The sequence below is a fragment of the Neolamprologus brichardi genome, unplaced genomic scaffold (genome assembly GCF_056152115.1).
Source record: "Neolamprologus brichardi isolate AB-2024 unplaced genomic scaffold, ASM5615211v1 NODE_ptg000031l+_length_7269946_cov_1, whole genome shotgun sequence".
In the NCBI taxonomy this organism is placed as follows: Eukaryota; Metazoa; Chordata; class Actinopteri; order Cichliformes; family Cichlidae; genus Neolamprologus; species Neolamprologus brichardi.
The window spans coordinates 2,148,777-2,169,803 of NW_028270136.1; the positions used below are offsets into that span (position 1 = coordinate 2,148,777).

The window sequence follows — 21,027 nt, forward strand, 5'->3', positions numbered from 1 at the left end:
TTTTATTAACTTGTAGGTCCCTTATTGCCTATAAATTGAGGTTTAGGTTAGTGGAGACCCTTACGCTAACCTAAGCATAAGCTTTTACTCTCTAAAAAAAGTAATAATTTGCATTACTAGAGACTTTTTGCCTGTGTAACTGCATGAATACATTTATATGTATGACCTCATGAACACATCTATTTAATTATTACCCAGAGTAATGGTGGCAGAATACTAAGATCAGCAGTAGTAGTACAGCATGGAGAAAAGAATCAATTAGAAATAAGTCACATAATAATTTCTGTTGTGAGAGTTAGATTTTAATTTGTAAGCAAGTTTTGATCAGCTGGCTGCCACGATTGGGGAAACACACACCGATTATTCTTAATAAATTGGCGTGCCCATGTAGCGTGCTGGCTAGAAAGAAAGAACAATACAGTATCCACATCTGAACCAAAGAGTAAAACAGTGAAATGTGGATTATTAAATATTAGTTCTCTCTCCTCCAAGTCTCTGTTAGTACATGACTTAATAATTGATCAACAAATCGATTTACTCTGCCTTACAGAAACCTGGTTGCAGCAGGATGATTATGTTAGTTTAAATACCCTAACTACCAGAAATCTCAAAGCACAGGCTGAGGGGGCGGTGTGGCAGCAATTTTTCACACCAGTCTATTAATTAATGAAAGACCAAGACAGACGTTTAATTCATTTGAAAGCCTGATGCTTAGCCTTGTCCACCCCAGCTGTGAAACTCAGAAACCAGTCTTACTTGTTATCATCTATCGTCCACCTGGGCCTTACACTGAGTTTCTGTCTGATTTCTCAGACTTTATATCTGATTTAGTTCTGAGCTCAGATAAAATAATTATTGTGGGTGATTTTAACATCCATGTAGATGCTAAAAATGACAGCCTCAACATGGCATTTAATCTGTTGTTAGACTCAATTGGTTTCTCTCAAAATGTAAAAGAACCCACCCACCACTTTAACCACACTCTAGATCTTGTTTTAACATATGGCATAGAAACTGAACATTTAACAGTGTTTCCTGAAAACCCTCTCCTGTCTGATCATTTCCTGATAACATTTACATTTACACTAATTGATTACACAGCAGTGGAGAGTAGACTTTATCAAAGTAGATGTCTTTCTGAAAGCGCTGTAACTAAGTTTAAGAATATAATCCACCCACTGTTATCATCGTCAATGCCCTGTACCAACACAGAGCAGAGCAGCTATCTGAACGCTACCCCAACAGAGGTCGATTATCTTGTTAATAATTTCACCTCCTCACTACGTACGACTCTGGATACTGTAGCTCCAGTGAAAACTAAGGTCTCTAATCAGAAGTACCTGACTCCGTGGTATAATTCTCAAACACGTACCCTAAAGCAGATGACTCATAATCTGGAGAGGAAATGGCGTGTCACAAATTTAGAGGATCATCATTTAGCCTGGAGAAATAGTTTGTTGCTTTATAAGAAAGCCCTCTGCAAAGCCAGAACAGCTTACTATTCGTCACTGATTGAAGAAAATAAGAACAACCCCAGGTTTCTCTTCAGCACTGTAGCCAGGCTGACAAAAAGTCAGAGCTCTTTTGAGCCAACCATCCCTTTAACGTTAACTAGTAATGACTTCATGAATTTCTTCACAAATAAAATTTTTATCATTAGAGAAAAAATTACCAATAATCATCCCACAGATGTAATATTATCTACAACTACTCTTAGTACCATTGATGTTAAGTTAGACTCTTTTTCTCCAATTGATCTTTCTGAGTTAACTTCAATAATTACTTCCTCCAAACCATCAACGTGTCTTTTAGACCCCATTCCTACAAAACTGCTCAAAGAAGTCCTGCCATTGATTAATTCTTCGATCTTAAATATGATCAACCTATCTCTAATAATCGGCTATGTACCACAGGCCTTCAAGCTGGCTGTAGTTAAACCTTTACTCAAAAAGCCATCTCTAGACCCAGCAGTCTTAGCTAATTATAGGCCAATCTCCAACCTTCCTTTCATATCAAAAATCCTTGAAAGAGTAGTTGTCAAACAGCTAACAGATCATCTGCAGAGGAATGGTTTATTTGAAGAGTTTCAGTCAGGTTTCAGAGTTCATCGCAGCACAGAAACAGCTTTAGTGAAGGTTACAAATGATCTTCTTATGGCCTCTGACAGTGGACTCATCTCTGTGCTTGTCCTGCTAGACCTCAGTGCAGCGTTCGATACTGTCGACCATAATATCCTATTAGAGTGATTAGAACATGCTGTAGGTATTACAGGTACTGCACTGCAGTGGTTTTTATCATATCTATCTAATAGACTCCAATTTGTGCATGTAAATGGAGAGTCCTCTTCACACACTGAGGTTAATTATGGAGTTCCACAGGGTTCAGTGCTAGGACCAGTTCTGTTTACATTATACATGCTTCCCTTAGGCAGTATCATTAGAAGACATAGCATACATTTTCACTGCTATGCAGATGACACCCAGCTCTATCTGTCCATGAAGCCAGATAACACACACCAATTAGTTAAACTGCAGGAATGTCTTAAAGACATAAAGACCTGGATGGCCGCTAACTTTCTGCTTCTTAATTCAGATAAAACTGAGGTTATTGTACTCGGCGCTGAAAAGCTTGGAAATATGGTATCTAACCAGATTCTTACTCTGGATGGCATTACCTTGGCCTCCAGTAACACTTTGAGGAACCTTGGAGTCATTTTTGACCAGGACATGTCCTTCAACGCACATATTAAACAAATATGTAAGACTGCGTTCTTCCATTTGCGCAACATCTCTAAAGTTAGAAATATCCTGTCTCACAGTGATGCCGAAAAACTAGTTCATGCATTTATTACTTCCAGGCTGGACAACTGTAATTCATTATTATCAGGATGTCCAAAAACTCCCTGAAAAGCCTTCAGCTAATCGAAAATGCTGCAGCAAGAGTACTGACAGGGACTAGAAAGAGAGAGCATATTTCTCCTGTTTTGGCTTCCCTTCATTGGCTTCCTGTTAAATCCAGAATTGAATTCAAAATCCTGCTCCTCACATACAAGGTCTTAAATAATCAGGCCCCATCTTATCTTAATGACCTTGTAGTACCATATCACCCTATTAGAGCACTTCGCTCTCGCTCTGCAGGCCTACTTGTTGTTCCTAGAGTATTTAAAAGCAGAATGGGAGGGAGAGCCTTCAGTTTTCAGGCCCCTCTTCTATGGAATCAGCTTCCAGTTTGGATTCAGGAGACAGACACTATCTCTACTTTTAAGATTAGGCTTAAAACTTTCCTTTTTGCTAAAGCATATAGTTAGGGCTGGACCAGGTGACCCTGAATCCTCCCTTAGTTATGCTGCAATAGACGTAGGCTGCCGGGGGATTCCCATGATGCATTGAGTTTTTCCTTTCCAGTCACCTTTCTTACTCACTATGTATTAATAGACTTCTCTGCATTGAATCATATCTGTTATTAACCTCTGTCTCTCTTCCACAGCATGTCTTTTATCCTGTCTTTCTTCTCTCACCCCAACCGGTCACAGCAGATGGCCGCCCCTCCCTGAGCCTGGTTCTGCCGGAGGTTTCTTCCTGTTAAAAAGGAGTTTTTCCTTCCCACTGTCGCCAAAGTGCTTGCTCATAGGGGGTCATATGATTGTTGGGTTTTTCTCTGTGTCTATGAAGCAGCTTGAGGCGACTTTTGTTGTGATTTGGCGCTATATAAATAAAATTGAATTGAATTGAATTGAATAGACCAAAATGCGGCAAAGGCTAGTGATGGGTTGGAAGAGGCATGTACTTACTTTAGTAACACCTGGTGCGCTGACCGCGGCTTCGGAACCGGTGTTACGACTGGTCCGCAGGCTGAACCAGGATGGAAGAATGAACAAATCTGGATGAGTAAAATACTCATGGCACCTGAGGCGAGCGGTGGATGACGGAAGCAAAGGTTTCGGTGCTCCTGACATGAAGGAACCAATGTTTGAGTGCAGAACAGGTGATTCATCTCCCTTTTAAACCCAATGTCTGTGGTCACTTGACCACTACCTGACACTGACCTGTGCTTCTCTAAGATTTAATGATCTTTCTGGATTTAGTTAACAGAATTCAACAAAATATAAGCAGATTTTTCACGAACTACACGGCCGAGTTCCAACTCCTAGACGCCATCAAGCTTATAGCTAATTTGGTTGACTGAACATTAAGAGCATCAGCCCTTTGAATTGAATTTGATGTCTCCACACTTGTAACTTCACACTGACCATGAACACAAGAGCCTACTGTCCATTAGTTCAGCATTGCTGTGCATTACTGTAAACTTAGCCACTATACCAATTCAGCCTGTAAGCATACTAAACTCCCCAGTTTTCATGCAACCTGTAATTAACACTTAATTATGTTACTTCAAATTTGTTTTTCAGACACTTCATAAAATCACAATCTAGAAACAAATAATTTTGGGGGATATTATGAATAAGCTGTAAATTGTCCATTGATGAGCAGTGTTTACCTTTGAAAATAATTTGTCATTGGCTTCTCCTATTCTTCTTACATCTTTCTCCATCACGGAGTGTCACACTTTAACTTATATTTTCTCGCTCTGTGAAATGTGACTTTATAGTACCATATTATCCCAACAGAGTACTTATTGGTGACACTCTGGTGTCAGTGGCAGAGAAATGGACACTAAAGAAACTGCTGGACATTATGGACAATGCTGGGCATCCTCTGCACACGGCCATAAACAACCAGAAGAGTCTGTTCAGTGACAGGTTGCTTCTCCCAAAGACAAGAACCATCAGACTTAAAAACTCCTCTCTGGAGGGGAGAGGGAGGGGAAACAGGTGGACAAAGGAGGGGGGAACAACTAAGCTGTAGTGCCTCTTCACTTCACTGTGCAATTACCTTTTGTGCAATACTTTTTGTTAATAGTCAACGGTGCAATAGACTCCATACTTGAAATGTGCAATTCACTTGTATTTTTATTTTTATTCCTATTTATTCTATCTATCCCCTTTGTATATTTTATCTATATATGTCTTTGTATTTATATATGTGTATATATATATATATATATATATATATATATATATAATATTCTGTAACTCTGTAACTTCTGTCGGTGCTGTGCTTTTTTGGAAACCAAATTTCCCAGAGGAACCAACCCGAGGGATTAATAAAGTTTTTATCTTATTGTTATTAAAGAACAACCACTGTGATTACACAACTGGTGATATATATAAATAAAATTGAACTTAACCTAAGTCCAAAATGATGTCTAGTCTAGAAAACAAGGACATTACCAGATGCTGTTTTCTCCACCATGAGTAGCTGCTTGTGTGTGACGCTTCCTGAGTTAAGTATTTTTTAAATTCATAACTGAAAAGCTTGCTTTATTATGTTAAGATCAGATGGGTGGTTTGGCCATTGAAAAATGGTCAAAGTTCCTTTAACCCTCAAGGCACCCAATGTTTATTCAACTAAGCTCGGACATCAGGGACAGTATTGTTTCTTTTATTGTTGCAATTATCATTTTTAATTAAAATGACAGTACAATCTACAGGCCCCATCTTATCTTAATGACCTTGTAGTACCATATCACCCTATTACACTGTAAAATGTAATATTGTGTTTAATTAAAAATATTAAATAGGCTGAACTCAGTTTTTATCAATTTGTTATTAGAACTCGATTTAAATAAGTTACCAATACTTTTTATGCAAAAACGCTGATAAACTCAATTTATTTGAGTTGTGTTAACTTAGAAAAACTAAGTAAAATGGAAGTTTTGCTTCTCAGTGCAGAAGGATGAAAGATGTGTTTTGAAAATGCCACGTGACTACCGTCCTCCTCCCTCTTGGATCAGTCCGCTTGTTCATGTTAGGATGCCTGGGTCGTTGACCCAGGGTTTTTGAGTTTATTATATTATTTATAATTTCTAGTCTTTGGGTTTTCGTTAGAGTCATGTCTTATGGTTTGTCTCTGTGTAATCCTTAGTTGCTGTCTCCCCTGTCTGCTATATCCCTGTGTCCAGTCAGTGTCTGTGTCTGCGCTGGTCCCACATCTCTGTTCCCTCTGTTGTAGTGCCTGCATGTGAGTCTGTGTCTTTTGTTCAGTCTGTGTTATGTGTTTCCTGTTTTACTTTGAAGGTCTCTGTCTTATCTCAGTGTGTTCAGTTTACGCTTCCTTGTCTCGTCAGTTCTGATTTGCCCCAGCTGTGTTTCCCTCCTGTTGTCCATTCCCTGATTGCTCCCTCTATGTATTTAAGCCCTGTGTTTCAGTTTGTCATTGTCGCGATCTACCGTTTATCTAGCTGTGTGTTCTGTCAGTCTGTTTGTGTAAGTTATTTTTGGATACTCAGTTTTGTTGCTTTTTTTGAGTTTAACATTAAAGCTGTATTTAAGTTCACCTTTGATTTCCGTGAGTCTGCATTTTGGGTCCTTCATGTCACCACCCCTGCGTGCACACAGCCTTCACATAACAGAAGATCGCGACCATAACATGGACCCAGCAGACTCCGTGTGGTATCGGCAACCCGCAGCTTCTGCCTTCCTCAAGGAGAGCGTGAGGCAGGAGGCTAAGCATGCCCGGGAGCTCGAGTCACCTTTCTATGGTTCACGTTTGGCTTGGGGAGGGCCCCGCAGCCTCCAAACTGCCATGACTACGGCCGAGCCGGCGCCTATGCCTCGGGTGATCAGATTGAGCACGTGCTCATTCTCTCCAGTCGCTACACCTCTGCTTCCACCCCTGGATTACCAGTCCGACAAGAGGGTTAAGCGGCGGAGGAAGAAGGATTACGTGACGCCGGACGTTAGACTCACTCCACTGCAGTCCTTCGCTCTGTTTTTGGGTCTGCCACGTTCTGAGCTTCACAAACTCTCTGCTTCCTCATCGCAGCCCGGTCTTTTGGAGGATTCGCAGCCCAGTTTGCCACCTCCCACTTCCCGGAGAAAGCGACGCTCACGCGGTCGCCACTCTGTCTCTGCTGAGCCACTCCCCATGGTGAGGTATAATGACTGTTTTCATTCTGCTCCCTCTGAGCTGGAAAAAGACAATCATGTGCACACTGTAAATTCTGAGACTGTGAAAACTGTTAAGACTGTTAGACGTGGTGGTGGTAGGAAGCTAAAAAACATTTTAGAGGAGTCTGTGTTTGCTGAGCCTGCTCCTTTGCACTGTTGTGTTCCTGCTCCCAGGGCAGCTCGGGCCCAGCATTCCCCTGCACCTGTTTCAGTGCTTCAGGTGAGGGAGGCTGAGGTCCAGCTGGTCCCTGCTCCGGTGTCCAGGCCGGCTGAGCCTCTGCCTGTCGCTGCACCCATACCAGCTCCTCGGGTGGGGACAGCAGCTGCCCAGCCATTGACGGTGCCTGTCCCGGCTCCCAGTGTGAGGATGACCGGGAACCAGTTAGCTCCGGCACCCGTACCTTCTCCTCGGGTGGGAGTGGCTGGTGTCCGGCAGGTACCTGCACCTGTTTCTGACCTCGCTGGAGGCTCAGGTGAGCCCGTCCAGCAGTTTTCTTCAGGTTCTGGAGGCTCAGGGGAACTAGCTCAGCTTACTGCTGATCCACCTCCTTACCCACCATTACTACAATCTTTACAACAGTCAATACATATTAAACTTCTCTCCGTAGCTCAGACTTTAGCTCACCTATCAGCTCAGTCACCTGCTCAGTTCTCACCTCAGTCATTTCCTCCACCGCCTGTTCCTGCTGGAGGGTCCGAGGGGCCCGTCCAGCCTTTGTCTGCCTCCGCTGGAGGGTCCGAGGGGCCCGTCCAGCCTCCGTCTGCCTCCGCTGGAGGGTCCGAGGGGCCCGTCCAGCCTTCGTCTGCCTCCGCTGGAGGGTCCGAGGGGCCCGTCCAGCCTCCGTCTGCCTCCGCTGGAGGGTCCAAGGGGCCCGTCCAGCGACCTGCCTCCGCTGGAGGGTCCGAGGGGCCCATCCAGCGACCTGCCTCCACTGGAGGGTCCGAGGGGCCCATCCAGCGACCTGCGTCGCCTGCAGCGCCACCACCTGCAGCTCCCACGCCGTTCCCTGCAGCGCCGCCCTCGTCAGGTCCAGCCTCCGAGTCTTCGGCCGCGTCTGGTCCAGCCTCCGAGTCTTCGGCCGCGTCTGGTCCAGCCTCCGAGTCTTCGCCCTCGTCTGGTCCAGCCTCCGAGTCTTCGCCCTCGTCTGGTCCAGCCTCCGAGTCTTCGCCCTCGTCTGGTCCAGCCTCCGAGTCTTCGCCTTCGGCGTCGCCTGGTCCTGCCTCCGAGTCTTCGCCTTCGGCGTCGCCTGGTCCTGCCTCCGAGTCTTCGCCTTCGGCGTCGCCTGGTCCTGCCTCCGTGTCTTCGCCTTCGGCGTCGCCTGGTCCTGCCTCGCTCCGTCTATCTTCGTCTGCGCCTGAGGTCCCCATGCCGTCTGGTCCTGTCCGGCCTGCACGTCCTGCTCGTCCTGCACGGCCTGCTCGTTCTGCACGTCCTGCTCGTCCTGTCCGGCCTGTTCGGCCACTTTCCGGGCCGATGACTGGACATCATTGCCGTCACGGACGGTCCCCTGACCTACGTCGCCGCCGGTGCCTCCCGCCCGGACGGCCTCCTGACCTGCTCGGTCGCCGCCGGTGCCTCCCGCCCGGCCGGCCTCCTGACCTGCTCGGTCGCCGCCGGTGCCTCCCGCCCGGCCGGCCTCCTGACCTGCTCGGTCGCCGCCGGTGCCTCCTGCCCGGCCGGCCCCCTGAACTGTCCTCTTGGCTCTTGGGCCGCCTGCCTCCGGGCCGCCCCCCTGAACCTTTTCGAGACCGTTGCCTGGGCCTCTGCGCCTTTCATGGGCTTGTGGTCTGTTTTCTTTTGGACTGTTGCTGGGACTCAGTGCTGTTGTTTTGGGCTTTTGCTCCCTGTATTTTTTGTCACTGGCTCCGTGTGTTTGTTTCATTTCGGTCCCTCCATCCTGTTACCCCGCCGCCCACCCTGGTTGGGTTGTTTTTTGTTTTGGTGTTTCGGGTTGGGCTGTCTGGGAGCCAGCCCTTTAGGGGGGGATACTGTTAGGATGCCTGGGTCGTTGACCCAGGGTTTTTGAGTTTATTATATTATTTATAATTTCTAGTCTTTGGGTTTTCGTTAGAGTCATGTCTTATGGTTTGTCTCTGTGTAATCCTTAGTTGCTGTCTCCCCTGTCTGCTATATCCTCGTGTCCAGTCAGTGTCTGTGTCTGCCCTGGTCCCACATCTCTGTTCCCTCTGTTGTAGTGCCTGCATGTGAGTCTATGTCTTTTGTTCAGTCTGTGTTATGTGTTTCCTGTTTTACTTTGAAGGTCTCTGTCTTATCTCAGTGTGTTCAGTTTACGCTTCCTTGTCTCGTCAGTTCTGATTTGCCCCAGCTGTGTTTCCCTCCTGTTGTCCATTCCCTGATTGCTCCCTCTATGTATTTAAGCCCTGTGTTTCAGTTTGTCATTGTCGCGATCTACCGTTTATCTAGCTGTGTGTTCTGTCAGTCTGTTTGTGTAAGTTTATTTTGGATACTCAGTTTTGTTGCTTTTTTTGAGTTTAACATTAAAGCTGTATTTAAGTTCACCTTTGATTTCCGTGAGTCTGCATTTTGGGTCCTTCATGTCACCACCCCTGCGTGCACACAGCCTTCACATAACAGTTCATGGTGCCAGCATTTGTTATGGAATATGTTGAGCAAACCTGGAAAAGCGTCAGCTCAAGATATTATTGTTTTCATTGCTGTGAATCTTTACCTGATACACTGACTTGGTGAGTAAATGTTTACTTTTATTCAAACTGATTTTGTGGCTTCTCTTAGTTTAGGACCAGGTTTATAATCTTGCTAGCTAGCGGCTGGGCTCATGTTACTTAAATAAACACCACAGCCTTAAAAACCTTACATAAAAATATGTCTGTGAAATTTTCTGTTGATTGTTTGAAATAAAAAAGTGAGATAAGAGCTCAGACGAAAATCTTCGGGAGCTGCAGCCATTAGGGGTGGGGTGTGGGGGGTATTTTCAATCCATAGCCATAACTAACTAACTAATTATATATATCATGTTTAACCTGAGTAGCAAAAGACAGCAGGGGGGGTTGAAAACAATACGCCAGGAGTTAGCTGTGCTCGCGGACTCGATCAAGCCTTGACCTCCCGGTCAGCTATGGCGCTGGTGGATAACAGAGCTCACCGAAAACGTGGAAGCACTTTTGCAAATATGTGATATTTTGATAAATTAAGTAGATATTTGAGCATTACAAAGCTACATTCTCGCCTGAAAATATTTTTAAAAGATCAATAACAACAACAGTAGAAGCATGAGTTTCGTACGATCGGAGGGTAAGTGAATGCAGCACAGTCGGAATCAGAGAAGGTAAGCGACTCATGTTGTAACTGACGTCAGACGCCGGAGATTTTGGCGGAAAATTAAAGCAAATGGTAGTTTAGATTTGAACAAATTTCTTTAAGCTTCAGTATTACCAAATACACTTATCAATTGTCTCATAACTAACAATATTTGTCTAAATAATCTCCAAACACCCTGGAGAACAACGGGGAGAGTTTAGAGGCTCTCCAAGATTATATTGATCAGTGCTTTCAGGATCTCGTGATGAAGAAGGCCCAGAGTGCAGCTTCCCCGGCCAAATCTGAGACGCCGTCGTCGAAAAGACAACGCCCGGCAGATTCCCCCGGCACAACATCGCCAGCCGGCAAAGATATTGCCGACATACTGGAGTCAATCGACAAGCGATTGTCCAGTTTCGACGCAAGGCTGTCCCTGGTGGAGATTCTTCACCGGGAATTTAAATGCTTGCGAGAATCCCTGGAGTTCAGCCAGCAGCAAGTGGAAACGCTCGCTGCTGAAAATGCCACGCTAAGGGAGTCGGTGAAATCTCTCACAGAAAATGTTACCCAGCTCAATAGAGAAAATAAAAAAATAAAACAAACGGTTATTGATCTACAAGCTCGTAGCATGCGTGATAATCTAGTATTTTCTGGTATTCCAGAAGCCGCTGGAGAGGACGCGGAGACCATGGTAAAAAGCTTCATCAAAACCCACCTGAAGCTGCCGGAGGACACGGTGAAGAACATCGTCTTCGATAGGGTGCATCGCCTCGGCCCCATTCGGGCTACGGCCGGGAGACCACGTCCTATCGTGGCCAAATTCGGCCACTTCAAACAAAAGCAACATGTGAAAAGCCGCGGCAGGGAATTAAAAGGAACGGACTTCAGCGTGAACGATCAGTTCCCCAAAGAGATCTTGGAACGACGCAGGGTCCTCTTCCCAATTCGACGCGGCTTCATCCAGAAAGGCTCCCGCGCTGTCATCGCTGTGGACCGGCTGTACGTGGACGGACAGCTCCACCGCGACCCCAACATCACTCCGTGGCTGTATTAACTTCAGACCAGATAAGAATCCGCTACACCCTTTCCCCACTCACACTAACTTGCATTAACATCTGTTTAACTTACCGGTATCAAATCGCATCTTAAGTGTGATTTCATAGCAGTATTAACACCGTCACTCTCCGTCAGTGATTTAATTGGAATGTTTACGTTTTCTTTTCTCTCTTCTCGCTTTTTTTCTCTCTTTTCCCCCTCTTGTTTTTATGCTGCTCACCCTCGTCCTTGGTTTCTTTCTTTATTTCTTTCACTGCTTCGATCACCTGCTTCCACACTCATCCACAAACAACATCATTTATTTCGACACTTACTCACCGCACGATCACGCACAGTCATGCGCTCAACGGCAGCACATTTACATCAGTCAGACAGTGCACACAGACCTACAGGATACACACACTTAAGCCAAGCATACTCATATTAGTAAATATGCAAACACATAGTCAGACTCAGGGAGCATCTCGCCACACATTTTTTCTCTCTCTCCCTCTCCTTATTTATGAACAAGTGATGTATTCTCTCCACCTGTCTAAGCGACACACACAGAGTACACCCCTAGTTATGTACAGACATCTATGGGTGCACTAAGATTCGTTACATGGAATGTAAATGGAGCTGGCTCCAGAGAAAAGAGGTTAAAAATATTTAACCAACTCAAAAAACTACAGGCAGATGTTGTCCTTTTACAAGAGACCCACAGACCTCTTAGAGGTTCGAATGAACTTAAAACACCTGAGTTTCCTAATGTGTTCTCAGCTTGTTATAATTCTAGACAAAGGGGAGTAGCAATTTTAATCCATAAAAAAATTAATTTCACAGTACTCGATACAGTTATAGATCCAGAGGGCAGATTCTTAATCATTAAACTATCTATACTTGATAAAAAGCTATGTATTGTAAGTGTATATGGTCCAAATGTTGATGATCCCTCATTCTTTCACGGTTTTTTCAGTGCACTCTCTGAACACTTAGATGGCACACTTGTGCTTGGAGGTGACCTCAACCTTGGACTAAATGAAGAAATGGTTAGGCTCAATACAGCAGAAACTCAGCGTAATTGGCAGTCCACAAATATAATCAAACAGTATATGAGCGACTTTGGTCTTTGCGATGCATGGCGCTCCCTTCACCCCACCAGTAAGGAATATACTTTTTTTTCACATGTTTATCACTCCTACTCTCGTCTGGATTATTTTTTGGTCAGCAGCTCACTGCTGAGTGACGTTTCAGACACTGAGATTCACCCTATAGCTGTCAGCGATCATGCTCCTGTATCTTTAACACTAATGCACAAGAATAATACTATGCCAAGTAAAAACTGGAGATTTAATACATCACTGCTTAAAGATGAAGACTTTATTAAATATTTTAAAAAAGAGTGGACTTCATATTTAGACTTTAATGACACTCCCGGAACATCAGCTTCTGTTTTATGGGAAGCAGGGAAAGCTGTGATGAGAGGTAAAATAATTTCTTTCTCATCACATAAAAAGAAAAAAGAAAACAAAAATATTCAGGAATTAGAAAAAACCATCAAATCACTAGAAGAAGCCTACGCGTCCCACCAAGATCAGGAAACATTGAACAAAATACGCAAAACAAAACTAGAATTAAATGAGATAATTGATAAAAAAACAAAATTCTTAGTACAAAGACTACGCTTACAAAATTATGAACATAGTAATAAATCCGGTCAATTTCTAGCAAACCAGCTAAAAATAAATAAAGAAAAAACAACTATATGTGCTGTTCAAGATTCATCTGGGAACACAATATATGAACCGAAACAAATAAACAACATTTTCAGGGATTTCTATAAAACGTTGTATTCACCACAAATAAACCCATCTAAAAAGGAAATTGATCAATTTTTAGACAACATAACTCTCCCAAAATTATTAGACTCTCAAGCAATGGCACTGGATTCGCCACTGACATCAGGTGAACTCCAGGAAGCCCTGATAAGTATGTCCAATAATAAGGCTCCAGGTCCAGACGGCTTTCCTGCAGAATTCTACAAAGAATTCTGGACGATTCTAGCACCAGTTTTTTACAGAACGTTGTTAGAAATCAAAGAAAAGGGCAGACTTCCATCAAATATGAATTCTGCAAACATTAATCTCCTGCTAAAACCAGGCAAAGACCCTGTATATCCCTCAAGCTATCGTCCAATATCCCTTATTAATGTAGACCTCAAAATAATCTGCAAAGCTCTCTCGAAGAGACTAGAGAAAATAACCCCCCTCTTAATTCATCCTGACCAAACTGGTTTCATAAAAGGTAGGCACTCATCAACAAATACACGTAGATTACTTAATTTGATAGATTACTCATACAGTAAAAACCTTGAAACTACAATATTTTCCTTAGATGCAGAAAAAGCGTTTGACAGAGTTAACTGGAAATTTCTATTTGCAACTTTACACAAATTTGGTTTTCGATCTTCTTTCATCAACTGGTTAAAAATATTATATAATTCCCCAACAGCCTGTGTCAGAACAAATGACCAGACATCCTCCAGCTTATGTCTCCTGAGGGGCACCAGGCAGGGATGCCCACTCTCCCCTTCACTGTTTGCAATTTTTATCGAACCACTAGCAGCAGCAATTAGACAGAATTCAGCAATTAAGGGCATAAAATGCAAGAACGTGGAACATAAAATCAGCCTTTATGCTGATGATGTGTTACTCTTTCTCCAAAATTCACAAACCAATATCTCTGGGGTGATTGAATTGATAAACTCTTTTGCAAGAATATCAGATTACTCAATTAACTGGTCAAAATCTACAGTCCTTCCTATTAATTGCTGCTTCCATAATTCCTCTTCTACTCCACTGCAATCGGGAAATATAAAATATTTAGGTATTAATATTTCTCCCAAGCTTGCAGATCTAACTAAATTAAACCATACCCCACTTTTAAAGAAAGTAGAAGGTGATCTGGCTAGATGGAAATGTCTACCCATATCACTCATGGGAAGGGTTGCTGCTATAAAAATGATGGTATTACCAAAAATAAATTATTTATTCTCAATGATCCCAACTAAACCGCCGCAAGATTGGTTCAGATCTCTAGATTCATATATGTCCAAATTCCTTTGGAAAAATAAGCCCCCACGTATAAGCTTAAAAACACTACAAAAGACCAAGGATAAAGGAGGATTAGAACTACCTAACTTTCAGCACTACTTCTTAGCCAACAGGCTTCAGTTTATCTCAGGATGGCTAAAACATACCCTCTTAGATGAACCTTGGCTAGATGCAGAACAAGCACTTTGCAATAATCTAGAGATTTCAGATCTACCATTTATCAGCTCAAACATCCAACGACATGAATGCTTCAAAAGCATCAACATCAGCTCTTCTCTGACAGCATGGTGGGAGTTTCTGAAATTGACAGAGTCTTCATTATTCCCATGCAAACGTACACCTATCTGGAACAACCCTGACATATTACAAAACAATAATATGATAAACTTTTCAGATTGGAATGGTAAAGGAATCAAATATGTAGAACATATACTAGAAGGAACAGAATTTATTTCATTTGACAGACTAGTTACACAATATGGGATCAACAAGAAAAGATTTTTAGAATATCAACAAATTAAATCCATAATAAAAAAGAAATTTAAACCGGGTCAAGTTGAACTACAAACACCACCAAGTGTGGTTCAATTTCTTACTCTTAAAACCCCCAAATTACTATCCAAAATATACAGAATGCTTTCTAAAACAGATGAATCAATATCACTTCCTATTGCAAAATGGGAAGCGGATTTATCAGTTAACTTAGACCAAAACTTCTGGTCTCAGATTTGCTTAAAAACCTTTCATCTAATCAGAAATCCCAGTCTTCAATTAATTCAATACAAAATTCTACATAGAGTGCACTATACAGGTCATCGGATGTTCAAGATGGGCTTTGCATCTACCAACAACTGCTCACACTGCCAAACCAATTCACCGGAGAATTATATCCACGCTCTTTGGTTCTGTCCACCAGTTCAGAAGTTTTGGCGCGAGATATGTGAAGACTTATCAAAGTGTCTGAAATGTAACATTCCAACTTCCCCCTTAGTGTGTTTGTTGGGCAGCTTAGATAATGTCACTTCAGAAAAGAATATAGCCCATATGGTTTTCACTGCCCTATGCATAGCCAAGAAAACAGTCCTCATGAACTGGAAAAATAAAAACAATCTTAATTCTAACCAATATAGAAATTATCTATTAGATTACATTAGTCTTGATACAGCCTCTGCCACCACATCAGATCAATCGCTCTGGGCTCCTCTGATCAGCTCCATCACCTAGTGGGGGTGGGGGGTCATATTTTGGCCTCGCCTTCACTGTTGTGATTGGTGTGGGGGTAGGGTCAGGCTTAGGGCGTCAGGGGGTTCCCCGGGAGCATCTTCCTTGGGGGGCTCAGCCCGGGGTAGCGGCCATGGCCAATTAGGGGCTCTGTTGGCACTTAGGTGGCGGTTTCCTCGTGGCTACGTGCAGCGGGGCTAGGGGAGGGTCTGTGCTGACGGACGGGGGTTACTGACCTGGTAGCCTGGCTGCCCCTGGGTGGGTCCGGGACGGGCGTGAGGTTCTGGGGGCGCTCCGGCTCTGGCCTGGGGCCCTGGCCGGGCCTCGGGGGCCTGGGTCCTGGTTGGTGTGTTGCCGGGGTTGTGGGCGGGTGGGTGTATGGGGGCCCGGCCCTGGCGCAGGGTGCCACCGGTGCATCGAGCCACCTGGGGGGCTCTTCAACTGGTGGGCGGGGGGGTTGTCACATCTTGCAGGAGCTTTCCTCTCTCAGGAACTCTCTCTGCAAGAGGGGGAGATACAGGAGAGGTGGAGGAAGATCTCAGCCTGGGCGTCTATTGTCTTATGTAGTCTGGAAGATGAGTGGATGATGGGGTGGGTGCAGTTTTCTCTGTGGTGGGGTTGGGTGGACTACCCCGGGCTCTGTGGGGCCGGGCGGCGCCGCTGCTCTGGGCCCCGGTTCTGATGGGCCTGGGCCCCCCTTCCCTGGCGGGTCGCGGAGTATGGGGGTGCCTACTGGGGTCAGCGGGGGAGCTGGCCCCAGGGAGGGGTCACTTGCCCCTCCCTTCCTTCCCTCCCCATCTCCAGCTGCCTCCCTCTTCCCGCTCCACCACAACCACCCACACATGCAGGGCCTTGGAGTAGGGGTGTGTCACCAGGGTGCAGAGGAGGTAACCCCCCCATCTGTCCCCTTCTGGCTGCCTCTGCCTCAATTTTATCCCACAACTTAGACATTCACATTACTCACACTCTCATTACACATACATATAGGATCTTGGGGGTGGGCACGTTACACGGATGGAATCTCAATTACCATCAGGGTGTACACCTCACCCCTGGCGTTGTTGCCCACCTCTCAATTTTAAATACACGTAGACATTGAGGGCTAGCAGGAGGGACTATGCGCTTACCTGCTGCTCTCTGGCAGGTAGCTCCATGCCCTCCTGGGTTTTAAATGCACCTTAGAACACACATACATCAACACTACAATGAGCGGGTGGAGGGAGGTTAGGAGTCTTCTCTCACCCTCGTTCTCTGCGGCCTGCTGGAGCAGGGGGGCTAGGAGGAGGAGTTGGCCGTCCGACTGGGGTCCGGAATGTGGGGCCTCCCTGCTGCTGCGGAGTCGGGGCGGTCTGCTTCTCCCCACCGCAGGGAAAAGGGTAACACAACCTGGGTCTGGGTGCGGTTCCCCCCTCCAGGGGCAAGGGTACCTAGACCCGGTTCGTAGAGTACGCTTAGGGAGTGTGATTGTGTGTACAGCGTCTCTTTATGTCTGTCTCCACGTTGGTTGAGTGTGGAGTAAGTGCATATGAGAGCATGAGGGTGGGAATGGATGTTTGTATCTGTGTGTGCCTGTATGTCTGTATATATATGTCAGGTTGGGTATCAGACGCCATCTCTCTGAGGACATCTCAGGCCCTCCAAGGTTTAGAGGCCTATCTCCCCCCACCACTTCCCCTGCCGGGGGCGGACTCCCTCAGACATCGGTGCGTTGGTGGTTCTTTGTGTCCGGGGGTGGGCGTCCAGGTACACACCGGCTCACTCCTTGGCGGCTGCTTATCGGGGCCTGGAGCCTGGGGCTCGCTTGGGCCACTTCGGAGGTGGGGTGCCCCCGGCCTCTCGGCCTGGGGCTCGGTCACTCAGGCACAGCTGGCTGCCGGCGGGGCTCACAGGCACGTCACTGCAACCCCCCCTGGCTTCTGCTCCGTGGCTGCTGGGAGACCCCTCATCTGGGACTCTCCTCAGCTCTTTCTGGGACAGTGGCACGGCTGCCCCTCTGTTGGTCTTCCTTGGTCTCTTGTGTTCTGGGGGCCTCTGGATGTCTGGTGTTTTGATTTCCTCCATACCTGCTTCATGCCCTGGAGGACGGGGCGGTGGCCCCCCACACCCTCTAGCAGATCATTACATGAAGGAACCTTTTAAGAAAACAAGCGCGTCCATGCTCACAGGTGTACACACGGGTGATCACACACACAAACTACACCCTTTTTGGCTCCTACCTCAAAGCACACTGTGCTGTCGATCTTACGTGCTGCACAATAATGTTTAATATTTAGTATTTACTGTCATATTCCCATATATCATTGTGATGTTGTTTATTCTATTACTCTCGTTTTCTTCTGCTTGTTTTCTTTTTTCTTTCTCAACAGGTGATCCAGGTGATCGATATATGTATTTTTTATTTATATGTATTTTTTTTTTTTTTTTTTTTTTTTCTGCTTATTCTGTTGGTTTTTGTTTTTTGCCCTTCTCCCCCGTCCCTCTTCTCAACTGTTTTTCTTTCCCTCTTTCTTTCTCCCTTTTCTTTTCCTCAGTCAAGTCTGTCCCGTATTCAGCAAGTGAAAATAAAATAAAGAATAAAAGGTGAATCAAATGAACCATTACGGCAAAGCTGGGATGGTCAATTTGGGAAAGAAAATCCGTTGGGCATCTTTCTTCGCCTTTAGACAATAATTCTGATGGCAAAAGAGCCAAACGGGACAGGTTAAAAAAAAAAAAAAAAAAAAAAAAAAAAAAAAAGAAAATATTTTAAAAGGTTATTTTGTGACCCAGAAAGGGTAGTCTGGGGAAAAGGAGGATGGCATTTGTCGGCCACGGTTGTCGGAGCCTGTGCTACTTGTAAGCGCGGCAATGGCGGAAGAGCGCGGCTAAAAAAACTTATTAATTTTTCTGGGTCACAAAATAAACTTTTAAGATATTTTCAGGCGAGAATGTAGCTGTGTAAAGTTCAAATATCTGCTCAATTTATCAAGACATCACATATTTGCAAAAATGCTCAGACGTTTTCAGAGACGTCCATTTTTTTCATGCTTTGTGGCAGCTTTTGAACATCTGTGGCATCTATTAATGTCAAATCTAGACTTTATTTTACAACATAACTCTATGTTACAATGATTGCACAGCCATTAAGGATCAAATTAGTTTCTGAAAAATGTTCTGTTTTTTCTCCCTCTGCTTGCTTCTTACCGTCTTTGAGGCTCGGGACCAGCACTCCTGTTGTTGGACAGAAAAACATCAACTCAGTGGTAAGTATTTTGGTTTTCCAATATATTAGCAACTGTCAGTGACATTTATATTAATCAGGCTGGACTTTAATCATACTTTAGATCAGCCTGTTTTACTTATTGTTTTATTTGTGCTTTGGTTTGGGGAAGTTGTTTCTGTACTGGTCTTCTGTTATTAGACTTGAGATATGACTGCACTATGCTGTTGCTGTTGACTCCAGTTAATTCTACAAGACATGCTGTGTAAGTAAACAAACAACAGTTTGGTCTGCATTTCTTGAAAGATCACATCCCCCAAACTTAGTTTAGAGGGTCTACACTGCATATAGTAAAGTCTGCAAGTTTTCTAACAGCAAAATCTGTTTTGTGCCAAAAATCATTTTGCACATCATTAGAATAAAAGTTATTGGCAATGTTTGCATAGCCCTTTTTAAAATGATGCTTTCATGACATTATTGTATGTTGGGTGGTGGTACTTAAGGGAAGTTAAAGACTTTCTTCTGCACCTACATTTGGATCACCTCGATCCATGAGACTGCAGTTGTGACAGAACAACATATATTTTATTTTGATTATATAAGTAATGTAAGTACAAAACAAACTTGTGGTAGGCCTAAACTTATTTTCAGAATAATTACATCTGAGACTTTGTTTCATTGTAAGATTATAACCGTGATGGCAATATAATTGTTTGTTGTTCAGCAGAACAGTGTCCAGTATGTTGGCTGTTATACTTTGTTGTGTTTGAAAATAAAAGTTGGGCTCATCTTAACATCATTACAAAAAGTGTTGTTAATTATTTTTAATCATATTCAGGTTACCACAAATTGTTTTTTCATTTAGTTGAACTTGAACTGTTTGTCAGTAGGTAAACAATTAGTATTGTACAGTCAGAAATATCAAGTTATTCTTAATACTGCAGACTTGCAATGAATAAGTTGTCCTAACAGTCATCTTAAGTAAGCTTTACTTAGTATTTTTGAGGCAACAAGTTTCCTTAATTTTTTTGAGTTCTGGGAACTAACAAGGCTGTACAGTGTACTCAAAATGAGTAACGGTGTGTTCACACCGAACGCGATAGAGGCAGCCAGAGCGTCAGGTTTACATGTAAAGTCAATGGAAAGGCGCGATGACCCACGATTGCGGCTCCCGCGAAAATTCGGAAGCAGATTTGCGTCGCAAAAATGCCAAAACGTGTGAAACGCGCGTCAGTGTAGCGAGTCTGGCGTGTTTGACTCGCAAAAAAAACCACGCGCGTGAGTTTTTGTGTTGCTTTTTGTGCATATGCACATTTTGTGTCTACCACTCGAGTTGGAAAAATCTGAACTCCAGCGTCAAATCGCGCCGCGACAACCAATCAAGAGCCTGGTGACGTGGCTCTGACATAGGTCAAAGGGGCAGATCCAGCCAAAGCCCTTCATTCTTCAATGGAGGGAAGGCTAATCAACGCTGTAGCAAACCACCCGGAGCTGTTCGACACCAGCTGCTTTCTGTACCGAGACAGGAATATAAAGGACGAGCTTGGAGGAAGATATGTGAAGAGATCGGGCAACCTGGTAAGTTCATTCATTTCTCTTTTTACATTTTTGACTGACCCAGGGAAGCCGCACAAAAGCTAGCAAGCCACCGCTATTTTCCCACTGACGTACAAATACCGTTCTGCTTTTATACATGTTGTCATGCAGGAATATATTTTGTTTATTAATAAACAGCACACAGTGGTCCCGCTGTTCATCCATCACTGCTTCGCTTTTTCGCAGATTTTTTTATTGCACCGTACAGCATTGCATTCTGCAGCCTGATTGACAAATCTCCTCCGTGTCGTGTCTCCTGCGCTTGCCAAATTTATCACGTTTGGTTTTGATAACCTTCACATCCAATAGAAAAAAAACAGCACAAAAACAACCATAACTATGACCTTCATTCGGAAATAGACACCTGCGGATGGGTGAGGGGAAAAGGCGCACGAAAGTGGCAGGCAGATGAAGACAAAATGCGGCATAATAATACTTTTACGTTTTGCAATCTACAAAGGTTTGCACTTTGAGAATCATCTTGTGAGAACTGTGACTGATGTTCATGTTTGTGGGGGAAAAAGTGTATAAAGTGCGTGGCGAGGGGCTAGTAATTCTGAGAACCCGTGCTGCA

At 44.3% G+C, this 21,027-nt stretch overlaps 1 protein-coding gene across 1 annotated transcript in view; it reads left to right on the forward strand.

Annotated features, from left to right (window-relative positions):
• The first annotated feature begins 6,488 nt into the window (after positions 1–6,488).
• Positions 6,489–21,027, forward strand: part of LOC148094683 (uncharacterized) — a 42,807-nt gene continuing 28,268 nt past the window's right edge. The window contains exons 1-3 of the mRNA XM_087837402.1: positions 6,489–7,482; positions 8,104–8,338; positions 8,441–8,795. Coding sequence (XP_087693528.1) covers positions 6,489–7,482; positions 8,104–8,338; positions 8,441–8,795 — 1,584 coding nt within the window. The remainder of the gene's footprint in view (positions 7,483–8,103; positions 8,339–8,440; positions 8,796–21,027) is intronic.